We start from the raw sequence: 25,240 nt of genomic DNA, 5'->3' as shown, positions 1-25,240 counted from the left end.
TTTCGTTTTTATTTTAGAACAGACGAACTAAATACCGTTCGTAGAATAACAACATATGTAAAAAGACTAAAATGTGCCTCCTACTAGTAATTCAAATATTCCGCTTATTGCTCCCACTATTCCACTACAGGTCTGTGAACAATTCCGTTCCAGCGCATTCAAGTTGATCAACTATGAACTCAACCTGCCAATGCCCTTGCCTGTAAACATACAGCAAACATTTGCATAGCAACAATACATCACATACAAAAAACCGTTCCACTGATGTACTCCGGCACACGGGTCGTGGCTAGTACACGGGCATCGGTCAGCACCCAGGCCAAACATTTTCGGACCGTAAAATGTTATCGGGAACAAATAAAACCGAGCAGTTTATTACCCACTGCGGACTAGTCAACGGGATGGCGACGGCGCGTAGGAAATCCGGACAAATCAGTAAACGTTCGTGTGAGAGGCAATTTAATGTGCGCGCGTGTTTATGTATAACGAACCGTTATAATAGTTGCAATTTCGCCAAGGGCATAAATGCGCCATAAGCATCCGTGTCGCAGTTTTGCGATCTGATGAGGTCCATTACAGTTATCGGTTGTTGGAATGCCGTAATCCAGCCCGCTACTTTTGAAACTATGTAATGTAAAACATATCGGATTGAAATGTATCAGATGGCACGAGTTACATCGGTTTTAGTTCAGGTGTTAAAATATATTCTCAATGAAAGAACACCCTTAACGTTAAATGAGAATTTAGTTAAAAATCTACTTTGAATCAGTTTTAGTTCATCGAGATAAAACAAATTGAACTCAGAACTATTGAACATACAACATATACCAAGCTCGACGTTCGTTATCTCCTGTACAGAACCGTCAGCACTGAGGTTCTAATCGCAAAGCACCCGCCAATCGAAGACGTCGAACGGCAACTCGATTGCCGATGTTTGTTTGCAATACCCGTAGGAACATCCATATGTGTATGTCAACAGATTGCTTCGAAACTGGTGATTGAAAGTCTGATTGCTACTATTCTAAACAGAACAACAGTCGCCATTGTGACGCCTCCATTCGTCGCTTCACATTATATCCCATTGAAGCCTTCAATCAAGTACCCCGCCAGCCACTCCACGTGCAATAGACGGTGAAATGAATCGCGAGCGTGAAAAGCGTGGATGTGCGAAGAAATGCTCACCAACATTCAACTACCATGAAGAGCCTGGTGTTTTAGGCTAGCTGCTTGAACACATAGGTTCCCGCCGGGTGGGTTGTGCTTATTCAAATGCCTCACTCCATCAGAAACTGTGCACGAGGCACTGCTGGTGCTGATTGAAACCAGGTCACCTTTTGAATCGTTTCCGGCTGCTGATGGTACGAGGGATGGGGATGGAAGCCATGTTGCTTCCAATTTCTTTCTATTGGTCTTTATCGGATCTTACCGTGCGAAGCAACGCAAAAGCTTTCAATATGGTGTAGTGTTTTTTAGTTTGTAAGCTTAATTCATGATATGTGACATTTTTCAAACTCTCCTATCTAATTCCTCATGATGAGTGAGTCATTCAGAACTGAATATAGATACGTCAGCTATGTTACTATCAGCTGAATGAAAGGAAAAAACTGTACAGGGTGATCAATAAGTTCGAATATACTTTAAAAATGTGTTAAATAAATGAAACTACAAGACAGATTTTCTGTAACCCTTGATTATTGGAAATGCCAATAATATATGAGAGTGTTTCGTCTTTTTCAAGAAAAAACAGTGACAGTGTTTGTAAACTACAGGGGGATTGGTTTTATCCTTCAGGCAGCATAATTTGCTCTTTTTCATGACGATCAAAAAACTGAGCCAAGTTGATGTTCCTCATAAAACATAAATTATTGCACCTAGCGGTCAGACCCAGCCTTTCTCATTCAAACTTATTATTTGTAAAGATAGATTTACATGAACGCTTCAATCCAATAAATGTGTATTCACTTTTTGGGTTCTTAAATAACGATGTTGTAATTGAAGTATAAAATATGAAATTTGAAGTAATTTAAATGCTCAAGCAATAGCGAAATAAAAGAAATGACTCTTAATTTAAAACAATTCAATCACGAGCGATACCTGGAACATTCAAATGGTACGATACGACATTTAAATTATATTGAGGCCACATATATTGATCAAAGCAGGTATAGTTTTAAATAGCTTTTGAATTTCGTTTCTTTCCATAACTTTTGAACCACATATCAAATTGTTATGAAGAATGTTATTTGTAAGTTTGAGAGATGACTTGTTCGTATGACACTAGTTATGTTCAAATAAGTCGTGTAATCTTTGAGATAATAGACTTTCGTTGTTTTATTAACAATTTAATTCATAACGGTTGCTTAGTTCGATTATAATCAAATGAAATGGGAACGTATAGGGCAGTCAAACTTTGAAACCACGTGTTTAATCATAATTCATCAGTTAACCCTTAACTAGCCCGTTCATCTCATAATACTATTAATCAAATCGGTTGTGTACTTTCTGAGATCATGAAGTTTCGTGATTTTCACAATTCGGTACATTACAGACGAAAATACAGTTCGATTACAGTGAAATTATAGGGTGAATTAGGGTGTTATGAGCCAGCTAGACCTTTCATTTGACACTGATTTCGTGAAAATCGGTTCAGCCATCTCTGAGAAAAGTGAGTGAGATTAACCAGTCTTCAGAACACGTTTCTTTTCATAACTTTTGAACCACATGTTCAATCTTTATAAAATTCAAAAGTTAAGGGTTTTTAAGATAGCCCGTTCCTTTGATACCAATTTTATTGAAATCGGTTGTATGGTTTCTGAGATATTGATGTTTCATGATTTTTACGTTTTTAAACATAACCTCTAAAATAAAAATCCGATTACAATGAAATTCAATTATGTATTTTGGGGCAACTATAACTTTCATTTGCATATAATTTCATTAAAATCGGTCCAGCCATCTCTGAGAAAAGTGAGTGAAAATAAAAAACTGCACACACACACACAAACACACACATACATACATACATACAGAAAATGCTCAGCTCATCGAACTGAGTCGCGTGATATATGCCATTCGGCTCTTTGGAGCACTTTCATATCTTCGGTTTCGATTTTTGGTTTTTTGATTGCTATACCTTTCTAGAAGAAAGGTGAAAAGTTAAAAAAATTATTAATTAGGAATAAAATATTCGTGCTGAGGAAATCGCGAAATAAAAGAAACGACTTTGAATTTCGAGCAATACCGGGAACGTATGAATAGCACAATACCAAATTTAAATTTTGTTGAGGCCATATGTTTTGATCAAAGCAGTAACAGGTTTAAATAGTCTTTGAATTTCGTTTCTTTTCATAACTTTTGAACCAAATATCAAATTGCTATGAAATTTCTTACTTGTGAGTTTGAGAGACAACCCGTTCAAGTGACACTAGATATGTTCAAATAAGTCGTGTGATCTTTGAGATAATAAACTTTCGTTGTTTTTATAATTTAATACATAATGGTTGGAATACAAATACGATTATAGTCAAATAAAATGGGAACCTATAGGAAAGCCAAACTTTTGATTTGACACTAAAATTGTTGAATTTAGTCCAGCCATTTTTGGGAAAACGAGTGAATTTGAAAAGTCACCGGAACATGTTTCTTTTCACAATTTTTGAACCTCGTGTTTAATCACTATAAAGTTCATCAATTAACCTTTATCTAGCCCGTTCATTTGATACCAATATTGTTCAAATCGATTGTGTACTTTCTGAGATAATGAAGTTTCGTGATTTCCATATTTTGATACATTACAGACAAAGTAACAGACCGATTACAAATAAATTCAATAGGGTGTTATGAGGCAGCTAGACCTTTCATTTGACACTAATTTCGTGGAAATCGGTTCAGCCATCTCTGAGAAAAGTGAGTGAGATTAAGTAGTCTTCGGAATATGTTTCTTTTCAAAGCTGGATTTCACATTTTTAAACATAACAGGCAAAGTAATAGTCCGATTGCAAAAAAAATCAATAAGGTCTTATGGGGTAATTAGACCTTCCAAATGACACAGATTTTGTGAAAATCGGTTCAGCCATCTCTGGAAAACATGAGTGAGATTAAACAGTCTCCAGAACACGTTTCTTTAAATAACTTCTGAACCACACGTTCAATCTTCATGAAACTCAAAAGTTAAGGGTTTTTTAAGTAGCTCGTTCATTTAAAACCAATTTTGTTAAAATCGGTTGTGTAGTTTCTGAGATAATGATGTTTCGTGATTTTCACATTTTTAAACATAACCTCTAAACTAAAAATCCGATTGCAATGAAATTCAATAGGGTCTTACGGGGCAACTAGACCTCTCATTTGCAATTAATTTCATGAAGATCGGTCCAGCTATCTCTGAGAAAATCGAGTGAGATTGGGAGAGCGTTACACACACACACTTACACACATACACACACACACATACGCACACACACACATACAGAAAATGCTCAGCTCATCAAACTTAGTCGATTAATATACGAGATTCGACCCTTTGGAGCACTTTTATACCTTTGGTTTTTCCAGTGATTGCTATACCTTTCTTGGAGAAAGGCGAAAAGGAGATGCTGCTGAAACAATCTATATGCTGTATACGCGAAAGTCAATCAGCAGATCTTCAGATATTTCTAGATCACAATGCTTCGAAATACAGATGAATTGCGTGAACCGAGTTGGGCTTGAAAATAAATTCGTTCATGAATTGAATTTGATCTACATCAACATATTTCTTGTCTCTTCTTGTTATTGGGATGAAAGAAAGTGAAACCAATATCCCAAACATAAACTCCTATTATTTATATGTTTACACAAAAAACGTCAACAAAACTATGAACAACTTCACAATTTCTTTATTTACTTACGTTCCTGGAGAAACATTCCTCAGGATTCCACGTGCGTCATAATGATACACCAACGCAATCGGCAGTTTATTTCTTGAGCCCTCTACTCTTCTAAGATCGGTCCAATCACCTAGCTCGATGCGCGCCTCTACAATTTGTATCGGACGAATTCGAGACGAACATCATTTTTGCGGAACTGTTGTCCATCTTTCTTACATGTTCCGCCAATTGTACCTTTCCAGCTTTTGCGACTCCTGAATACTGGTAGAGTTCCACCAGCGTTTTCGCCTCCTTACACCATTCCTACATACTCCGCCGAAGATGATCCTAACCACACGTCCGTCTAATACGACCAGTGTTTGCAAGTCCTCCTCGAGCATTGTCCATGTCTCGTGCCCGTAGAGGACTACCGGCCCGATGAGCATCTTGTACATGGTGCACTTGGTACGGGGGCCAAGTTACAATACGTTTGCGGATTTCTCTGAATTGTTGTCTAAAATTACCAATGATCCGAGATACACAAATTCGTCGACCACTTCGAACTCATCTCCGTCGAATTCTACGCTACTGTCGATGCGAGCCTCATCGTGCTCGGTTCTCCTTGCTATCAAATACTACAGATACTCTTCGACGTATTCATCCTCCAACCAACCTTTTCTGCTTCACGTTTCAGCTTGTTGTACTGTTCAGCAACCACTTGGAATGTCCTCCTGACAAGGTACACGTCATCAGCGAAGCAGATGAACTGGCTGGATTTATTGAAGATCATTCCCCGTACGTAAAAGCCGCACGTTTCATAACACCCTCAAGCGCAATGTTCAAAATGAGGCAGGAAAGACCGTTGCCTTGTCGAAGTCCCTTGCGTGAATAAAACGGGCTTGATCATATATCATTACACAGCATTGTACACCATCCAACGTTGCCCTATTCAGTATCGTTAATTTCGCAGGCAAGCCATTTTCATCCATAACTTTCCATAGCTCTACATGGTCGATAGTGTCGTAAGCGGCCTCAAAGTCGATGAATAGGTGGTGCGTGGGGACTTGGTATTCGCGACACTTTTAGAAGAACTGCCGCAGCGAAAAGATTTAGTGTATTGTCGATCGCCAAATCCAAAAAACAACGGTTTGGTAACTTCCCACAAACCTTCGTACTAGAGGCGAGGAACGGTAAAAGATGATCTGGGAGAGCATTTAGTAGGCTGCGGAATCGTGTTCGCTCGGTAGTTCTCACAATCTCTACTTTATATTAGGCATATTACTTCCACTCCTCCGGCAGTAATCAGCTGGTGCAGACAGGAAGCCAACCTATCCGACCCAGCCTGAGCTGCGATGCCATCTTTTTCAACTGATTTGTTGTTCTTGTGCAACTTGATGGCATCCTCAACTTCACCTATCGTGGAGGACGATATATTTCCTCATCCACTGTGCTAACGAGGTTGTTCCTCCCGCTATCTTAATTCTTTGCCTCTGCGACATTTAGTTGTTCATTGTACTGCTGCTTTAACCTGTCGATCACCTCACGTTCATCCGTGAAGATTCATCTATCCCGACGCATCTCAGCTCGAGACACAAAACCTGCGCGGGATGCGTTCAGTTTTTTGTAGCACTTACGTGTTTCCTGAGAACGATACAGCTGCTGCAATTCATCATACTCAGCTCTTCCATTGGTCTGCTGTCTTTAATCATGTTTATATCGCATCACGTTTTTAAGTATTCATTTATTTCGTATGGACCCCACTATGTTGTTTTTTGATCTTTTGTGGCATTACTCAGACGGTTTTGCTGTTCGCACATTTTTTTCCTCTTTTGCAGTATTACTTATTGAGAAATAACATGCTCCGTGTTATAGTCCTTTTGCCTTCTCTCTAAGACTTAGTAACCTACTTCCATACTTATCTACCTTATTATATCCTCCGGCAAACTATCACTTTTTTTTGTTTTAGGTGGAGGGGAAATTTGCAACCAAACGCCTGAGGTTACCAACCTCAGGGAGTGTGGGGTTGGTTTGAATCAGTGACCGGACCCAGTAAAAACCCTCCAGTCTCCAGCCCATAATTCTCCTCGGAACCACCGCTAGGTATTGCTTCAAGGTGCGGCCTCTGTGCTCTTGATTCTTTAGATCTCTTTGCTAACTTAGCTAACTAATCTGGAGACTGGCCGTTAGCTAACACTGGTTCGTCGGTGGTCAACCTGTCGCCTGTTTTGCAGCTCTAAAACTATTTGAGAGGCGGCTGCACAAACCGCCCTCCAAATGCTCGGGTCTTTACACATCCTCTGATCTAGGTTATCCGGAGTGGTGTCTGGCCCACTCACTACCATCATGTCGCTCCGCGCATGCGCAAAACGAGGGCACACAAAGAAGACATGCTCAGCAGTCTCTTTCGCATCAACGCACTCGGGACAATTGGGGGACCCCGCATGCCCGAATCTGTGTGTATACTGCCTAAAGCAACCATGGCCTGCCAGAATCTGTGTCAGGCGGTAGTTCATTTCTCCATGGCGCCTCCCGACCCATCCGGATACGTCCGGAATAAGTCGATGCGTCCGTCTACCCTTCGCGGAATTGAACCATTTCTGCTGCCATCTGAACACCTAAAATGATCATCTGATACCTCGTATGCCCCTTGTGTCACGTTGATCGCAGCATTCTACGTCCTCCTTAATAGCTATGCTGATAGGCATCATGCCGGACAGGATGCAGATTGCGTCGTATGACACAGTTCGATACGCGCTCGCAACCCTCAGGCACATGAGCCTGTGGGTACTTTCCAACTTAATCCGATGTTTACTACTACCTAGTGCTTTGGACCACACTGGCCCACCGTATCTCAGCATGGACGAAGTCACGCTAGCTAGGAGTTTTCGTTGCTGCCGTACACTACTGAGCTATTGGACATCATTTGAGATAACGCTGCAATAGCCATTGAAGCCCTCTTACAAGCATATTCGACATGGCCCCCGAAGGCGAGCTTGTCGTCGATCATCACCCCCAGCAGCTTCAGGGAGCGCTTAGAGGCGATGGTGCAATTCCCGACGCTGATCAACGCCAGTTGCTTCGACTTGCGGTTATTAACAACTGGAATCTTCGTCTTAAGATGCACCAGCTCCAGTTTTGTGGAGAGATCCAGTCCTCGACGACGCCTATAGAGTGCGAAGCCGTTAACTCAACCTCCTCGATTGACTCGCCGTAGACCTCAAGTGTAATGTCGTCCGCAAATCCAACAATAAAAACCCCTTGGGGAAGCTTAAGTTTCAGGACTTCGTCGTAGATAATATTCCACAGTACCGGGCCCAGGATGAAACCTTGTTGAACCCCTACGGTAATTGGGACACATTTTTGACCCTCGTCTGTACTGTAAACTAGCACACGGTTCTGGAAATAATTTTCCAGAATCTTGTACAAAGACACCGGAATGTCTAGTTTCCGAAGCGAGTGGGCTATGGAGTCACGTCCAACGTGACGATTGCGCAATAGCGAATGCCCCATCTTTTACGCATCTTTTACGTTCGGCACGTTGGCCGACCACCTCTGGTTTGAGTTTGAGATACTGGAATGTCGGTGAAGTGACTCGCCAGCCGCAGGCCAAGGATTTGGCTCGTGGCGTGGAAAGAGTCCCTTTATGATCCGCTCCAGCATCGCTGGCCATCACCATCCTCTAGGCGTTACCCCACGGGTTAGTGTTAGCACTAGCACACAGTCTTTCGAAGCACGCACGTTTACTAGCTTTTATTGCTCTCTTATGCACTGTTCTTGCGGAACTGAATGCCGCTCGACGATCTTCTCTTTCTTCGTCGGTTCACGCACGTTGCGTCCTTCTTCTCGCTTGAAGGCACGTTTTGCGGAGGTCCGCTATCGCGTCGGTCCACCAATAGACTGGTGGCCTTCGATGCCTAGGCTGGCGGTTCCTAGGCATGGTGGCGTCACACTCCCGCGAAAGTATGGCAACAAGTTGATCAGCGTTCGGAGGACGAATTCTGCTCGCCTCGTGTTCTCGTCTTATTGCTTCCGCAAATACCTCTGCATTGAAATGTAATATCTTCCACTCGCGGGGAGCTGGAGTATTATTTTTACTCGCAAGCTATCACTTCAACAGCGTATAACGTGCTATGGTCTATGATATTATCGCTTAAGCTATAGACCAGTGGTTATTAAGTGTGGATGGAAGTTTTGTGTGGAAGAGCCTGAAAATAAACCCATGCTTAAAGTCCTTTTGTCAACAAATGGCTTGGTTCTACTAAGATTCGAGCCTATCACCATTCGCTTGTCAAAGCGGACTCTGTAACCTTGCGATTACGGAGCTCTAGAAGGATCAATTACCGCTGCATCAGTACACGCGCTGTATTCTTCCGGTCTAAAATCGTCTGACACTACGTTACGTCGATAATTTTTTCTCGACGAACCCAACAGCTCCTTCCGCTGCACTGTTAAGAGTTGCTTGTACATTAGTTCAGTAATACTCTAGAGGAGGCTGCGACGAGCTCTCCTTCATCGGGCAACGTTGCGCCAAGGCTTTCTCCTGTACTCAGTGACGGTTTTGGGGTGTTTAAGTAGCTGTAGATCATACCATGGCAGGCGGCCGATGGCCATGTGTTTGAACTTCCCAATAACTGGTCTTAATTGCTCTTCTTGGTCGACTTCAGGGCAGCTATCATATAAATGCTCTAGCTGCACATAAGAGGTGTCCTTACCGTCATCGCTACTTCATTCCATTAATGAAGCTAACGTTGAAGAAACGGTCCTCTAATCTCTGTCGAATGGTCTTCTGCATTTTACCCATCACAATGAATGCTGTGTTCAGCTCGTGTGTGTTGTCGCAGCTCTTGTAGATGGTGTACGTATGTACCGATATCCCCGCCCAACATCCTTCTGCGGCGCTACAATGTCGGTCTTGCAGACTCTCAATAAGTCGGAAAAATGCGGGCACTTCCCGAAAACTTCAAGGATTTGCAGTTCAATATTTCGTTTCCGTCCTTTAGTGCGACGATTGTTGCGGTTCGTATTAACATTGTACATTGCTTCCTGTACTTATTAGTTTTACGGCTGGTTTGTGAGGCCGAAAATAGCACTATCCCACGATGGCGCCGGGTCGTTGAATAGCCACCCCTAGTAGTACAGAGTACAGACGCTGTTTTGAGCCGCACCATCTTGATAAACAGATGCTCGGGTTGGCCAAGCATTTCCTCTACCGCTGAAGTAAGTTTACAACACTCTCATGATCGCACCGAACACTCTCACTAAGTTGTTTCCGGATTGACTACATTACCCAGGCTACACCAGCCAACTTTGTTGATGTTTTAGTTGACAGTCTAATGTGGTGAAGTGTAAGATACGAACTTGTGAGTTCCGGAGCCAGGTCAGCCGCTCCTTTCGGGTTATCTGCTCACCATCTGTAGCCCTCACGATTTTTACATTGTCATCGAAAATCCTTTTGAGTGTTACTCTGGTGATGTCTGGAAGAATAATTTTTATATTCTTTTCATATATAGTAGTAAACAAGCGGCTTCTGCGTTTATTTTCAATTTGGTCTTCTTGCTGTACGACATTCAAGCTTTCATGGAAATGCTGCTTTCACCTTTCGGTCACCTCACGATCGTCCATTGCGGCTCGCGGCACAAAATCAGTGTGGGATGCGTTGAGTTTCTGGTAAAACTTTGGCGTTTCGTGAGAGTGATTCGGCTGTTCTAGTTTCTCGAACTTATCTTCTTTACTGTCTCCTTTTCTGTTTATATCGCCCCACATTCTGAGGGGTAGCAAGACGCAACATCGTACAGCGTTGAATACATCCGGACATTCATCGTCGAAACATTCATTCTGTCGGTTTCTTTTCACATTCCCCAGGACGTTCTTCGCTACGCTGTTAATGCCTATTTTCACGGTGCTCCAACAATCTTCTAGAAAGTTTTCAACCAACTCTTCTGGTAGCGATGCTTAGAGCTAATGCGCGTAGTTTTATGCGACGCCGATTCTCCTTATTCGCGCGAGATTGTACCGTGGAGGGCGCCGGTATTAAGTGTGTCCATTGTGGAAAGTTTCGATGTTGACGCCTCGGTTGGTTCTGACGTCATTGATGTCCGGGAATTGCCGATTTGCGATGCTGGTTGATTTGGTGACCTTCAGGTGTACTGATGTGGGATGTTGAGCTGGAAAAAGGTAGTACGTAAGGCCATATTCTTGGAGGCGGCGCAGTCGATGAACTTGAAAATTGCCGGTTTAAACTCTTTCTACTGGCCGATCGAGCGTTGTAAACCCCAATGATTAATGTTAAGTTTCGGGCAGCGGTCCTGCCTGCGCTCCAGCTGCGCGTTGAATTTATCCTTATTATCATCGCTGCTTCTGAGGTGAGGGATGTGCACATTGATGATGCTGACAATGAAAAGCTGGCCTTTAAGCCTTCGAGGAGGGATCGGCCATCACCCAATCACTCGCTCCTACATCTCGCCAATCACGATAGAAACTGTACCCAGCTCATATATATTGCGGCAGCTCTGGTAGATTATTCCGCTTCTAAATATATTGTTCTTCGTTCGTTGCTAGGTTTTTATTCCTGTTGAAAACTCGCTAGGCCTGCAACCAACCCCACTGTCTCGCAGGAGGACCTACTTGGTACTGCTGTTGCACCACTTTTTGGCCTTTTGGGTTTGATGTTTAGAATCCTGGGTACACTCACAAGACAGGGAGCTACGTAGTCACAAGGTTAGAGAGTCCACTTTGTCAAGCGGATAGTCGTGGGCTCGAATCATACTAGAATCAAGCCTGAATGGCTGAGCTTGATATTGAACGACCGCACATTTCGTAGCTGCTTCTCCGTGATCGATCTGAGCTAATGAAGTAGCACAAGGAATCACGTATATGGCTGCTTGGGATTAGTTTGCCATTTTCAGTGTGCAACAATTCAGTAGCTACCATTTTGTATGGATCGATAACAGCGCCGGCCACGTCCTTACGAGCGTTAGGGTAAGGAAGGATATTGTAAGGAAGGAGGCGTAACAGTTGTTGTTGTCGAAGACCGTGTTTACCTCTGCATCCCGACGACTGCGACGGAAAGAAAGGGTTGTGTCACCGTGGTAAGTGACTGAGTCGGACAGTGTTGCGAGCGAAGTAAACTTTTTGTGGAGACGAACAATGAGTATCTTTCTTGTCAGATCCCGCAGGCCCAAATATTTGTTTAATACCAATCCCGAGTACCCTCGAAAAAGCAAATGCAATTCGGCAAACGCGAATTTTGAAAGGTATAAGCGCTATTATGTGGTGGTCCCCGTGGTTCTGTGGTTAGCGATGTCGGTCGGCTAGCTCTCCCACACGGTTGTGATATCGGGTTCGATTCCAGATCGAGTCGAGGATCTTTTCAAGCTGGAAATTTTGTCGACTCAGCACTGGGGCACGGTGTATCGTTGTACTTATCCTACACATACAAAATGTGCCAAAAACAAAATCGATAACGAATTCTCTCAACTAATCTAGTTGATCGAGACCGCTATTAGCCCCCAGGCTAAGCGTGCGATATTGTTATATACGCGCTATTATAGAAACAACGGGGGCTATCTGCGACCAAACGATCAAATCGAGTTTATCTCTGCATCGTCACGACTCCGACGGAAAGGGATGTTTGTGCTTTTATGTCACCGTAGTAATTTACGGAAATGTTGCGCGCGTAGTTCGTTTATTACGTGAACGAACGACGAATAATTTTCTTGCCAAACACCACGATCCTCTGCTTGTAACGCGCGCGAAAAAGAATCTACCACTTGTAGCATCCAGCTGTTTGTCTATTACTGAAACCAGAGTTCCTTCGAGGAACGAACGCACGTCGGCCGACGTGGTTCTTTTGAAAGTATAAATCGCGTTGCCGTTAATCACGATATTTATCGACCGAAAGAAATCTTCGGCTAACGGTCGCAATAAACAAATATATGGGTATATCTCGCGATGTCAACATTCCGCAAACATTTATATGAGCAAAACTCACCCGGACCAGAAACGCGTTCACACCGAAGAATTATTCACAACCGCTCTATTCCCGCCTACAGACGCAGACCTCTTACTAGATTTATCAGGCCGTTCAATGTCAAAAAGAGCACGGGTTTATTCTAAGGTTTCCCAACCACTTACCTTTCCTCTACGCTGAATTCTATAAATTCTATAATACCTACTTTTTTAAACAAAACTGGCCAGAAGACGCATTACGAAACTTTTCCAGGGAATTTAGAAGTGGCGATATTTGGCAGGAGGAACAAGGCTCGGTATATTTAGTAGAGCAGTTAGCGTGTAAAAGGATGGGTAAAATCATATTAAACGCAAGCACGGATTAATAATAATCATGCCACCTCTCAATTGCGGTATTACTAATGATAGAAGTGCGAGATACAATCAGGCCACACCAAAGATTTTTGATTTGTAACGCCATCTTTGTGTCCAGTCAGGAACTTCTCAGTCCATGTAGTACCGATTTCCAACTATGTAAGACTGAATCTTCTTAATTTTTCCATTTACATTTTAACTTCTATGCTTGTTTCAATGGATGCTACTTTTCTTTTCTTCTAATATGTCACTTCAACTTATGTTGAGTTCGTTTTTGCGACTATAAAAAATTAGCTTGCATTACGAAGGATTACACCGGCCAACACAGGTGTGGCCCTAAAGCTCAAATTAGAAAAAAATAACAGATTATAACACATTCCGCCAAATTCGCAGGAATGGTTGAAAAGCTATAATCTCTTTGGAGCAGCTATTTCTACCTTTAGGGCAGCACTATTTTTGCTTTTGTCGACCAGTGTTACTTTCAGTTTTAGAAAATCGTTTGAAAATATGTGAAAAGCGATGTAGTTGATGAGAAAAACATTTTCTCATACGACTATGAGCAACATGTTCATTAGACCTGCGTCACACCTCATGACCACTCATAACCGTGGGCGGAGTAAGATTGGCTATGTAAATTTCACAGCAAGACTGTCAGCAATATACATTTTCAAGCATCATTAGCACCACACAAGCAGGTGAGAAACAATCGTCGATCGAATCCAGAGTCCAATAATCGAGTTCTAGAGCTCTATGCAAATCTACCGATAAGCTGCAGCGGAATCATGTAGTCGCCGGCATCATCAATTTCTCCGTGGTGCGTGTCAAAATCGATTCACCCGCAGCCAGGTGGAACGGGACGAACCATAACGAAGTGTAGCGTTCCTTCGCACAGCCAACCAGGGAAATGTTTGTTGGTTGTACGTTTGAGGGGAGGTCAAACTCGTTGATATTTCCATTTCCATGTTGACGCGCAAAATGAACAGTTATTTTATGCTGCCTTCTAACGTTACCATGAGTAATTGTAACTCTAAATCAAGCAACGGTTTATGGCTGCGGGCAGAAACCTAACGAACATGTACGACTGTGTCGAGAGGTCAATGTGTTCATTATAGTGTGAAGCAGCGCCGAATGCTTCACGTGATACATATTTCTTAGCATAAAATTTAAACGCATTATTTGCAGAACGCTTTCCAAACATAAATGTGTGTTAAAGTAAACTTCCGCGTTCAAGTTTTCAAACAGTTTCAATGCAGGAAAAAAATCCCCGCCTGAAATTTCAACTTGACCAGTTGTCCTCACGTTACGGTGGCTGCACTGGAAACCGATCCTCTATTATCCATAAAATTACAATACATTAACTCCTGCTCGACACCCGAGATCGGGAATAGCACGAATGACGCAAGAATCGTATCACATCAACCATAAATAGGGCATCCCATCAACGGTCCAGCTATCAGGCGCCAGCCAATCGTTTACGCCGTCGTTTATAACTTCTACTACGCGCAAACATTGCCCTTGACAGCCATGAATGAATCATGTAAATGAATACATTGATTTTTCCGTATTTTTTATCTTCCGATTCCTTTCGCGTCATTTTGACGAGTTTTCCATCGGGACCAAGGCAGCAAGCACCCGTGAAAGTGCATTGTTTTCTGGACAATTCAGCAAAGGCGCTAGCTGGCACTTAGCTTCCAGTGTCCTGGAGAGAGCAGCGCTGAACAACAAAATATCTAATAGGTCTATAACTCATACCAGCAGCTCCCGGCATTTTCAAGTATAGTACTTCTTGTAGGAAAACTTCTCGCAAACTCACCCACTCGCGGTCTGCTGCGCTTCAACGAATGCGAAAGCCATTCGGAGGAAGAAGTCTGATATTTTGCTTGGCCGTAAAACGACTCGAGGAAAAGATGACTATGGTTCGGCAGCCTAGTGGCGGCACAAACGGATAGCCTGATAGCTTGCATAACGATGCATCGATTGGAGGCTATCAATAATCGAAATAAAGTACTTGCCTCGGTACTTCGCGTCGTAAAGCAGTGCACTCTGAAGTGGTAGGATTAAGGTAATGGGCAATTTATGGTAGAAACTTACGTTTGCTGTGGTACACTTTTGAGATATGGTTGGCTGGTAAAGAATGGTATTTTATCATAACTGTTTCAATTTCATTACAGACGCTGTCATCAGTTTTATTTTTAAAAATATGATGGTATTTTACCGATGGCCATGGTATCAAAAAATGCATTCGGTTTCTTCCGCTTCTCGCTTGACTTTCTAACCAACCGTTTCGAATTCCTATTCTATCCTACAATCCTGAAAAAAATGTCTCTTATTACGATGGTGTACAATGAACACATACGCATCGTTAGTATGCTATATCGTCATTTGCAATAAATAAATACACAAGCGATTCTTATTTTGTTCAGCTGTACATTTATTTGTTTCATATAGGCATCTTCCCGATCAGAAAGGGAAAACAAAAATGTAACAGAAGCTGTTAGTTTGTTACGGGAAAAACCTTACAGGCTGTGTTTTCAATTTGATCCCGTTAACTGTTAAAATAACAGAAATTATAACAGAAATGATTCTACTAGTACAAACACATATCAAAATTTGTTACTAATGAATCAGCTTTCTAACAAAATAAGATAGTATATAGAACGATATAATAACAAACATTGTTAGAAGCAACAGGTTTTGATAAAAACGAAAAATTAGTTAGACTTGTTTCAGAACTACTTCACTTCCAGAAGGATGCCAGCTCCGGCAAGTATTCTACCGTTGACATTGATTTACTCTCTGAGGAGGCTTCATCTTCCAGTTGCGTTACTCTTCCACCATCTGCGCCATCTGCACGTGGTACGATGAAGGATGGTATATCGATTTATTACCAAAACGTTCGTGGATTACGCACTAAAATCGACGAAGTGTTCATCGGTGTGGCTGAATCCGAATTCGACATCATCGTACTGACTGAAACATGGCTAGATGAGAAAATCTACTCAGCGCAATTGTTTGGCGGGAATTTTTCAGTATTTCGTTGTGACCGGAGTTCACAAAACAGCAACAAATCACGTGGCGGCGGCGTACTTATTGCTGTGTCAGCAAGATTGAGTGCATATATCGACCCTATTCCTATCTGTAACACGCTCGAGCAGATTTGGATCAGAGTGAAGCTACCGCATCAATCACTGAGTGTTGGCGTCATTTATCTGCCTCCCAACCGCAGAGGTGACCAAATTTGCATCAGGGACCACATACGTTCAGTAGAAGCAATTACCTCCAACCTTAGGCTATGTGATCTGGTATTGTTATTTGGTGATTATAATCAATCAGGTTTAGTTTGGAGCTTCCCGATGAATGCGCCACCAACAGTTGACAGCTTGAAGTCTCGTATATCTGTTGCTTGTGCATCTCTCCTGGATGGTTTTAGTGAGCAGGGCTTCGTGCAGATCAATCATGTTACAAACAGAAATTCTCGCCTACTTGACTTAGTTTTGGTCAATGAATGTACGTTCCCGGTTTGCTGCGTTCGGGAAGCTGCTGAGCCATTGACTTCACTTGACGCTGACCACCCCGCAATCGAAATTACTGTTCAGCCCTCCACACCCATTGAATTCGTTGAAACTCTGGACGAAAATAACCTGGATTTTGGTAGAGCTGATTTCGCGTCCCTCAGTGCGGCACTTATGCGTGTCGATTGGCGTCGCTTAGAGTTGTTCGAAAATGTTGACGATGCGGTCAATCACTTCACACATATTTTGAAACAACTGATATCAGACTCGGTACCTGTCCGCCAACCTCCTCGAAAGCCACCTTGGGGCAATGGACATTTGCGACGTTTGAAACGTCTGAGATCTTCTGCTTTACGTGCTTACAGTAGTCTACGCTGCCCACTCTCTAAACAGCAGTTCAGCTTGGCTAGTAATAATTACCGCTCCTACAATCGTTTCTTGTACCGACGATATACCTTGCACAAGCAAGCAAGCCTTCGTAAAAACCTGAAACTGTTCTGGTCATTTGTGACTTCTAAGAAAAAAGAGGAAGGTTTACCAGTATGCATGTTCTTAAAAGACGAAGAGGCCAGCACATCGCGCGAAAAATGCGAAATTTTTGCTGCGCATTTCAAGGATACGTTTAATTCGGTCATTGCTTCAGACGCACAGATAAACGCTGCTATCGAAAACACTCCACGTGATCTCCTTCAGTTGAATATCTTCCACGTGACCGATCATCTAGTTGAAAAAGCTATAAAAAAAACTGAAATATTCGTGTTCTGCTGGACCTGACGGGATTCCCTCTTGCGTTCTCAAAAAATGCATGGCAGTGCTTATTCGACCTCTAGTTACTATACTGAATCTTTCCCTTCAGCAGAAAACATTTCCAACGATGTGGAAAAAATCGATAATGTTTCCAGTACACAAAAAAGGAGACAAACGAAATATCGAAAACTATCGCGGAATCACGTCACTTTGTGCTTGTTCGAAGGTGTTTGAAATCATCGTCCATGAAGCGTTATTTGTTTGTAGCTCTCAATACATTTCCGTGGATCAGCACGGCTTCTTTCCCAAAAGATCTGTAGCAACGAATTTGACTCAATTTGTCTCTTTTTGTTTGAGCCGTCTGGGTGACGGGGAACAAGTAGACGCTGTTTACACAGACCTGAAAGCTGCTTTCGATCGAGTCGACCACGGAATTCTACTGAGTAGGATAGAGAAACTTGGGGTTTCTGGTGATCTCGTAAAATGGATTAAATCATACCTGACGGACCGAGATCTCTGCGTGAAAATTGGTTCGGAAGTGTCAGAATATTTCACGAATCTTTCTGGCGTCCCACAAGGAAGCAATTTAGGTCCCCTGCTTTTCACTCTGTTCATTAACGATGTTTCCTCTTTACTGCCACCTGGGTGTCGCCTATTTTACGCAGATGATGTAAAAATATTCGCGGTAATCAAAGCCTTATCCGACTGTCTGGAACTACAACGTTTGATCAACGAATTTGAGGCATGGTGCACGAAGAATCTGTTGACACTAAGTGTTCAGAAGTGCAACGTAATAACATTTCACCGCAAGCTGAATCCAGTCTTATTCGATTACACCATACTTAATCATACATTGCAACGGGTAGCTCACATTCGTGATCTAGGTGTAAAACTTGATTGTGCGCTAACATTTCGTCCACACTTTGATGAAATGATCTCAAAGGCTAATCGTCAGCTGGGCTTTATTTTCAAGATAGCTAATGAGTTTCTGGATCCTTACTGCCTTCGATCGCTCTACTGTTCGCTAGTGCGCTCTATCCTCGAGTCTTGCTCGGTAGTCTGGTGCCCATCACAAGCAAACTGGATCGCTAGAATCGAGTCTGTCCAGAAAAAATTTCTTCGATACGCACTTCGCATGCTACCCTGGAACAACCCGTTAGACTTACCCTCGTATGAAGCTCGATGTAAGCTACTAGGACTTGAAACACTCGAGCAGCGATGAACTACTGCTCAAGCCGTTTTTGTTGCTAAAATCCTTTCCGGACAAATTGACTGCCCTGCAATACTACAACAGATGAACCTTTACGCACCCGAGAGACCACTCCGCACAAGAGACTTCCTGTACCTCGAGCCAAGCAGAGTGAACTATGGGCTGTTTAATCCAATTCGATTTATGGCCGCACAATTCAATGTTGTCTACGAACTTTTCGACTTTGGGATTTCGATTGATGCCTTTAGACGACGACTCTCTTGTAGACGACAACTATTTTAAGATGTTTAGTGTAATTATGTTTGTAACTTAGACTTATTTTATCATTAAGATCATACATGTGTCAGATGACATTACAAATAATAATAATAATAATTTCAGGTTTTGTTATTATAAGTCATTCAGGTTTAATTTTGTAATCAAAATTATATGGAAAAATACAAAATTGTATCAAATAATGTTATTTTCATCTCGCGTTGATAGGATACGTAATTTTTTAGTTATGCTCTTCTGATCGGGTTGTCTTTGAAATACGATACGAGAGAAAAAAAGTGGAAGAGGTTGTTTATAAGAAACGACCGCAAGGTTAACGTAGAATTACGACAGCCTGTCTTATGTCAATAATTTTTTGCAATAGCTTTGGAAATACACTCGATTAGGGTTAATCATTTTAATGGTGTGAAGCGATACATTTTTCCGTATATGTTACGTATATTATTTTTGCTTTAATGGAATGGAATGGAATAACTGGAAAAATAGGTGTGACTAAATTATTTCCAGTTATACTATTCTACAACGTTCGAAAAAAAATACATCTCATTCATTCTGGCTCAGAGCGATCATTCGATAAGCTCCACCTTTATTTTTAGTTTTCAAGTTTTTCCTCAGTTTCGTAGCACGGATGTACAAAAATGATTACTTGTGGACATTCTATCGAGCCGGACCGATAGCACTCTCATGAAGGCAACAAAATAACATGTATTGTGTCGTGTTGCGCGGCTTGGAAGGAAATAATGTTTCCTTCCCCGTATCGCATGGAAGCAGATTATTACGTGTTGGATACTGCCGACGGTAGACATTAGTATGAAGGTGGAAATACTGCTGTGATGTCGGGCAATAACCGTCTTCTTCAAGACGTTACATCCATGTTAATGAAGTGTTATGAATTTTCTAAAACGGACTCATCACCGTGAGCAGAACTTGCTGATCTTTTCTGTTTGAAATCGGATTTGTTTCGCATATACCGCTTGTGATGCACAGTATCAATGAATCGTAATATACATCACACTGCTACGCAATTGCAGCAGCATCAAACTGCAGTCAAAGTTGCAGTTTAGTAATAACCATGCATTATGCTCTTCCAAATACATTTAGTAGCCTTGAAAAAGGCTGGTTGCTGCAGTTGCAAATTTCATTCAACTATCGCATAAATGCTTCATGGTCCAGAAAGCGCACGATATCCGCTCTGACATAGATTTTTCGCACGTTGTGGAATGGGATAACTGGAAAAATTATTTCACAAGACACAAGAAGGTTGTATGTAAAGCCACGACCGCAAGGTTGGAGTAGAATACTTTTACAAGAAAGATATTCCGGCTGCTTGCGTGTCAGTCATTTTTTCTAGTAAATAAACGTTGACCGTTCATTGGCAGGATTGTAATTTCTTTTTGTTTGATATTTTGAATGAAGTTCATTGAATATTTTTAAATTTTGTGCAAATGAGAAGTTGAAGTGCTGTTGAATTGTAATATGCACATTTAATACGACATCATTAAACGGGAACGGAACAAAGTCTACGGTTATGCAGAACGCGAATGCCGGCGCGATGCGATTCGCCTTACCGTGGTGAAATGTACAGCTCTTTTTAAGGCGAAGAAGAGCTATACATTTAAACAGATTTCGTCTTGCCGAATCGCATCGCGCCGTTATTTGCGTTCTGCATGACCGTAGCCAAACACTAAGCGACGCAAACACGTAATAATAGTCAGAGTATGCATGTAAATGAAGATAATTAACTTTAGATTATAGCGCAAAACGAGAAAATATTAACTCTTCAAATATTCATTTGTGTTCTTCAAATTTCACTTGTTCAATTTAATATCCGATGAAATGTTTGTTTATTATCTGATGAAGCTCTTATATAGGCCAAATGATGCATTTCCAATTTACTAGATCCATAACTCTGCCGACCGTGCTTGGGAAAGCGCGGTATAACGACGAATCAGAGGTCGAATTTTGTGTTTTGACAAGGCTTAAGAGTTTTCAATAGTACAATAGTTCGAATGATAAAATTGCAATTTCATGCATTTGATAGGAATCTTAGAAGATTTTCTAATCGATTGCTGCAAAAACAGAGGAAATCCATCGAAAACTAACCGATTTATTAGCATTTGAAGTTGGACATATTTCTCACTTTTTTCAGTTTCCGATTTTCATTTCACATCCCTATGTAGCCGAACTTCCTGAGAGAAGTATTCTACTTCAAAATTAAATCTTCATTAATTCATTTGTTGTCCTTATAAGGACAATTGTTCAATTTATCATAGGATGTAGTGTTTATCTCACATCTCTGTGTTACCTTGATAGTGAGGACTAAGGCGCACGGTCAACACAATAAGAAAGGTGTTTTCACATTGAAAACTAGACACGGCTATACTGGAGGAAGTGTTGGCAAATGCATCTACCGCTAATACCACCGCTATCATACGAAATCGCGTCGTTTCATGTGGGGAATATCAACAACGAAAAATGACGCGCGTCTAAGCATAACCCGAACTGTTTCGCCGTGCTGCTCCCATTTACTTCCACATCGGCCTCAGTGAAGTACCGGCTGCATCTGCATCTACCGCTGAGGCTGTCACTATACTGCTATTGGTACCAAAAGCTATTAACTCTTCAGATAAGTGTTTGATTTGTTCTCAAAAGAACAATTCGTCGGTTTCGTGCAACACTGGCACAACTCAAAATTTTGCATTTTTGGGTTTTTGATAGCAAACAATGCCAAATAATGTAAATTTGCTTCACACAAACCCCGTTTCGAAATTCACAAAAACTCCAGAGTTATGAGTAGATGTGCCTTTGCTGCACAAATCGTAAATTCCCTATAACGTTAGTAATAATAAGGTTTTAACTTATACAACGTGCTCGTTATATGTGCATGGTAATCCCAAAAGTGTTAGCTAAAAATTTGAAAACTTGAAATTTAAAGTTTTCTTGAAAATTAGAAAAATAAATTTTCGACGTTAATTTTCAAACGCGTTTTTCTCGAAACTATGATTTCTGAGTTGTGCCAGTGTTGCACGAAACCGACGAATTGTTCAATTCAAAATCGGATTTACGCAATCGCATCTCTGTAATATTATATATCGCTCGGTTGTAGGTTAATGTATATTAACCTAGGGCCGAGCGAATCGGTTCGCGCTGCTTTTCGCGTCTACTATGGCAGAGGCCTCAAAGAAAGTTGCTGGCTGATGTATTCACTTCATGCAAGCCTGCTGCTGATGCTTCCCGCTACCACACTGAAACAGCATTTTAGTGAAGGGAGTGTCGTTGCATCAGCTGACCCTGCTACTATTGATGCTGGTATACCCGCTGCAACAGCCACGCTATGCATATCCATGCCACAGTTGTGGCCGCTATACGCTGGCCCAACTGCTGAGCAACTGCAACGCTATCCGCAGCCATGCCACAGTTGTGGCCGCTCTCCGTAGCCATGCCACAGTTGTGGCCGCTATCCGCTATCGATGGTACCCACTACACGGCTCCCGCTGCTGCTAAGGGAGGACTGCTGTTGTCGCTGTTCAGAACTATTATGAGCGGCTTCTTATATAGGGATGAAAATAGGAATGAATTATTTTTCGTACGTGGTGGAATGATATAACTTGAAAAATATGTGTGACTTCATTCTGGCTAAGAGCGATCATTTGATAAGCTCCACCTCTTTTTTCAGTTTCTAAAGTTTTTCCTCAGTTTCGTAGCACGGATGCACAAAAATGATTTCTTGTGGAAATTCTGTCGAGCCGGACCGATAGCACTCTCATTGAAGCAACAAAATAACATGTTTTGTGTCGTGTTGCGCAGCTTGATTGAAGAAAATGTTCCCGTTCCCGTGTCGCATGGAAGCAGATTATTGCGTGTTTGATATTGCCGATGGTAGACATGAGCTGCTGTGATGTTAAACTTTAACCGTCTTCTACAAGACGTTACACCCTTGTTAATGAAAAGTTGTAAATTTTCTAAAATAGACTCAGCATCGTAAGCAGAACGTGCTGACTGCTGTACATTTGCGGCAGCATTAAACCTCAGTTGCAGTTTATTGATAACCATTCAATATGCTCTTCGATACATTTAGTAGCTTTGAAAAAGGCCGATTGCTGCAATTGCAATTTTTATTCAATTATTGCATGAATACTTCATAGTCAGATAGCGTGTAATATCCGCTCTGACATAATAATTGTTTCGAATGTTGTGGAATGATATAACTTGAATAATATGTGTGACTCAATCATTTCCAGTTATACCGTACTACAACGTTCGAAGAAAATACATCTCTTCATTCTGGCTCAGAGCGATCATTTAATAAGCTCCACCTCTTTTTTCAGTTTCTAAAGTTTTTCCTCAGTTTCGTAGCACGTTTGTACAAAAATGATTTCTTGTGGACGTTCTGTCGAGCCGGACCGATAGCACTCTCATTGAAACAACAAAATAACATGTTTTGTGTCGTGTTGCGCAGCTTGGTTGAAGAAAATGTTCCCGTTCCCGTGTCGTATGAAAGCAGATTATTGCGTGTTTGACATTGCCGATGGTAGACATGAGTATGAAGGTCAAAATTCTGCTGAGGTATCAAAATATAACCGTTTTAATTTAAGACGCAACAGCGTAAGTGCTGCATTTCTGTTATCTGCTGCCATCCAGCACGAGAACAAGTATAAATTATAACCGGTCCTTCTCAGGGCCACCAACACGTTCTTGAGGCAATGTTGAATTTTTCCTCGCTCGCAAATGCTGAAATTCGCGGTTTTCCGTCTGTTACACACGATGAAAAATCTTAACTACTTCAATCACATAGTTGAAGAGCACCAAAAGGTGCTATTATATTTCACAACAGTAACAACACTGGCAAGTTTGTTCAATTATCATCATTCCGGATAACCATTCGCCGATGATTCTAGATCTCCCGGTTTCTCTAGTAGAATTGCCTACCATTTCCAATAATTCTGCAGCTACCGAAAACTCCATAACAGCCGCCAAATAGCCAGGTGCTCAAGTATCAACGCGCCCAGCGCGATCAGCCAGAAATTGAAACCCGGCTTTTCTTTCTTCTTCACGATCAGCAACCAACGTCCGTGTGGTATCGGCACAATCATGGAATGAATTATACATAAAACACAAAGCGCACATTCTTAGTCAACTAGGTATATTCTGTCGACCTTGTTAGGGAAAGAAGCATTGTGCGACCAATCAGAGGTCGACATTTACGTTTCGACAATGCTTGACAATTTTCAATAGTACAATCGTTCGAACAATCAGATTACAACTTTCTGCATTTGGACGGGTGCTTGGTTGTTTTTCCAATCGATTACTGCAAAAATGACGAAAATCGGTTGGAAACTAACTGAGCTTAAAACGGTTGAAAATGGACAATTTTTGTGACGCTCTCGATGTTTATGGTTTTTGAAATTGGATCCCTGTAATGAAATTGGTCCCCTGTATATGTTGCCGTAAGACGTAATTCTACGTCAAAAAGTTAGTAATAAGGGTCCTTGTGCGATGCTGACGGAGAGGAATTATATATATATATATATATATATATATATATATATATATATATATATATATATATATATATATATATATATATATATATATATATATATATATATATATATATATATATATATATATATATATATATATATATATATATATGGAAAGTAATGACCTTGGTCGGAAAATAAGGACTTCATTCTAATATTTTCAATATAGATCGATTGAAAACTTAATTGCTCTGGATTCAACCAGATTAAGAACGGGCTGTTGCCTATATTCTTCTGTCTTCAAAAGGCACGAACTGCGGCATCCATTGCTCTGCGGTTGATACCGCCGATATCAATATCATCCACCAAACCAAGAAGCATATGAGACTTCGAGATAATGGTACCAATTCTGTGCACACCAGTTTCAAGAGCTTTTTGCAGCAAGAGTGGCACGTATCAACCTAATCAGTTTTAATGGAAAACCGTTTTTTTAGTCATAATATATTGCGCTAAACTGAATCGTATGCCGCCTTGAAGTCTTTAAACAGATTTTGAACCTGCGAGTTTACCTCTCTTAAGGGGTTACATACCTTTTTGGTCGAGAAAAATGAGGGAAGTTTGAATTTATTTTCAAGTGCATAGCACCATTTTCATTGCATCAAAGTGGTATTTTTCTGAAAGTACAGTTTATCAACAACAACAAAATACGTTTGATTTTGGGATATACCAATTATTACTGGAGTAATGGCCGTTTCCCCGAAACGCTATTTTTTGCAGAGGTTTGCGGTGATCCTGATAGAGACTCAGCGGGTCAACCTAAATCAAAAAACTCATATTATTTCAATAGTT

At 41.4% G+C, this 25,240-nt stretch overlaps 2 protein-coding genes across 6 annotated transcripts in view; both read left to right on the top strand.

Annotated features, from left to right (window-relative positions):
• The window catches only part of LOC129728352 (uncharacterized), a 67,774-nt gene extending 50,322 nt beyond the window's left edge, over positions 1-17,452 (top strand). Inside the window, exon 3 of the mRNA XM_055686790.1 lies at positions 15,914-17,452. Coding sequence (XP_055542765.1) covers positions 15,914-17,452 — 1,539 coding nt within the window. The remainder of the gene's footprint in view (positions 1-15,913) is intronic.
• Positions 1-25,240, top strand: part of LOC129730604 (uncharacterized) — a 583,914-nt gene that overhangs the window by 197,867 nt on the left and 360,807 nt on the right. The gene's annotated exons all lie outside the window — the stretch shown is intronic.

This window comes from Wyeomyia smithii, chromosome 3 (genome assembly GCF_029784165.1).
Source record: "Wyeomyia smithii strain HCP4-BCI-WySm-NY-G18 chromosome 3, ASM2978416v1, whole genome shotgun sequence".
Lineage (NCBI taxonomy): Eukaryota > Metazoa > Arthropoda > Insecta > Diptera > Culicidae > Wyeomyia > Wyeomyia smithii.
Note: the sequence above shows the minus strand (reverse complement) of the source record. Positions and strands in the feature narration are given on the sequence as shown.